The sequence below is a fragment of the Palaemon carinicauda genome, chromosome 34, assembly GCF_036898095.1.
Source record: "Palaemon carinicauda isolate YSFRI2023 chromosome 34, ASM3689809v2, whole genome shotgun sequence".
NCBI lineage: Eukaryota > Metazoa > Arthropoda > Malacostraca > Decapoda > Palaemonidae > Palaemon > Palaemon carinicauda.
Window position 1 is genome coordinate 51,481,871 of NC_090758.1, and position 2,500 is coordinate 51,484,370.

The following is a 2,500-nucleotide window of genomic DNA, read 5'->3' on the forward strand; positions in this document are numbered from 1 at the left end:
TCTCCAAAATGTGCTCCCGAATTAACCCTTGGAGCTTTGCTTTGTTCATAGATGAAGCCCAGAATGATTCCATGGTGACTGGTAATGGTGTTCCAGGTGACATATCATTCAGGTCAATTGGACTATTTTTATATCTCCTTGCTCGTTCACTGTCTTTAACTGAGCCCTCAATATATGTGTCAAACACAAAGTCGATACGATTTGCATTGTTGCAAAGGCCATGCACATAACCCAGAAAATTTGTGCAGAGATCACCAAAGGTGTTGATATTAACCGTTCGCATTCGACGCAAGTAACCCATGACATTCACAATTGCAGTAGTATTCGCAGGTGTCCATGCTGGTGGCTGCAGGTAGTCCTTTGCATCAAGCAACTTCTCCAATTCATGGCAGAGGTAATTTTTGTTTGGTTTGACCTTTAGCCCTTCTGAGTCGAAGAGATAGTTTGTGTCGATCAGGTCATAAGTGAGCAGGTCTTGTAAGTTATACCCTCGCACTCTGGCAATGTCAAAGATCTTCTGAGTTTCCGCCAACTGCTTCTGGTTCTCTTTGGCTTTTGTTTGGCGAGTGTGCCTTACTGCTGTGTTGCTTTTAAATGTTTTCAGATTTCGGTGGTGGATGGTGTCAGAGATTAAACGTTGTCTTGTCACAAATCGCTCAGTCCGAAAGGTCTCATAGAGTGTCTTGCATGTAGCATCGAACTGCAGAAGATCATTACGGATTTCCTCTGGCATAAAATCTACTTCGATCAAACTGACTGGGAAGAGGGACCTGACCCCGATTTGATTCAGTGATATATGAAGCCATATTACAATGATAGCGAAGAACCTCGTCATAACTGGTTGCAAGTCCAAACTGATTGAAACTTGAGATGAGAGTTTTTGACGTGCAAGCATTGTATATTGCTTCTGAGTTCAGCATGTGCAGAGGAGTGCGCTTTCTACCATTGTTCACTATGTAAAACATGACCTGATAAACAGAGAGTATTTTTCTAATTTTTCCATCAGAAATGTCACAGTCATCCAGGTTTTTATGCTGTGAGTTGTCAGGGTCATTGTAATTGTACTTCACATCAAAGTCAAACAGTGTTGAGAACACTTCGGCAACTTCATCTGGAATTGCTATGTCTCTGTACGCTTTCTCAAGTTCATTGGCGTCACAAAATTTGTCATTGAGCTCAAAGTCCTCTTTCAAGAAACAATTCCTTAACAATAAACCACACTGTTTTAGTATATCTGAAGTCATTTCCCTATCAGAGTGTTGTAGCATACTATCTACAGCACTATTCTTGAAGAAGATTGTAAGGGCCTTTGCACTTTGAGGGGTGAAAAATGACACATCATTACCACACATATTTAGCAAATACAGTTTCACATCCCTGTTTCTGAAGGCAGTGACATCTTGATCACCACTCTGTACCACTTTATTGCAACTATCAGATACATATGACAAGTTGTAGCACCTCCCAGAGTTCAAACCTGGTTCAATGTTTTTCATTACATCTGCAAATATATCCAGCTTCTTTTGACCAATGGACGGCAACGCAGACTTGGAGGACTGCCTTTCTCCTTTCAAGATATATTTGCGGATGCAGTCATTGTGACAGTACAAATCTGCCCCAAACACAGCATCTGCATCTTGCAAGTCACTGGTTCGCGTGTATACTTCATCTTGAAGAGACAGTGCAGCTCTCAGGAAGGACTTTGCACGGCCTTCCTCCGAGATTCGCCACTTCTTGTATACATTGTTGTGTTTTACATGGTCACATATGAAGCACGGCTTGGAGGAGATGTCTACATTTTCTGCACGTGATGCTGGATCCCGTGCTGCAGTTAAGGAAGGTCTCCTCATCTGACCACCAGATGAGGTACTCTGCTGTGCACCTGCGTCAGATGTTGCTGCCAGCTGCAATCTCTCAAGATTCTTTTTGTGTGTGTACCGTTTGTAGCAATCATTATTAACATGGTAGACAAACTTCGCCTGATCAACATGATTCAGTCTCTCTAACACACATTCCCCTCTAATGCCAGCAGCTTGGATTACTGCTAATCTGCCATTCTCTGTCCCTGATGTATTAAGGTTGGGTTCATCTCTTTGGCATATGATGTACCTCTCAGGAACAGTGGATTGGCTAGGTATCGGTGAAGCTGTCCGTCTCCGTTTTCTTGGGATATCCGCCATACTTGATGATGTCCCTATGTACTCGTCAGTCCTGAAAAGAAAAAAAAAGAGCATTAACCCTTAATCGGTCACATATAGGAAAAGTGTATGGTTTACTTTTTTGCCTTGGTATTATAATTCAACGATACTAGCTAAGATATTTTTGCTAAAAATGCTTTTTTGATAAACTAAATATTAAAATTACAAATTGTTACAAAATTAAAGTAATCAAATTCTAACAAACTAGTAAATATCTCCATTACTACCGGGTTTCAGAACAAACACCCCAAACTAAAATTGTGTCCAATGAGGTCCACTATCAAAACCAGGTAGGTAAGGGA

General features: G+C 41.2%; 1 protein-coding gene across 1 annotated transcript in view; it reads right to left on the reverse strand.

Annotated features, from left to right (window-relative positions):
• The window catches only part of LOC137626909 (neuroligin-4, X-linked-like), a 111,726-nt gene that overhangs the window by 67,951 nt on the left and 41,275 nt on the right, over nt 1–2,500 (reverse strand). Inside the window, exon 2 of the mRNA XM_068357896.1 lies at nt 497–770. Within this exon, the coding sequence (XP_068213997.1) occupies nt 497–770 (274 nt within the window). The remainder of the gene's footprint in view (nt 1–496; nt 771–2,500) is intronic.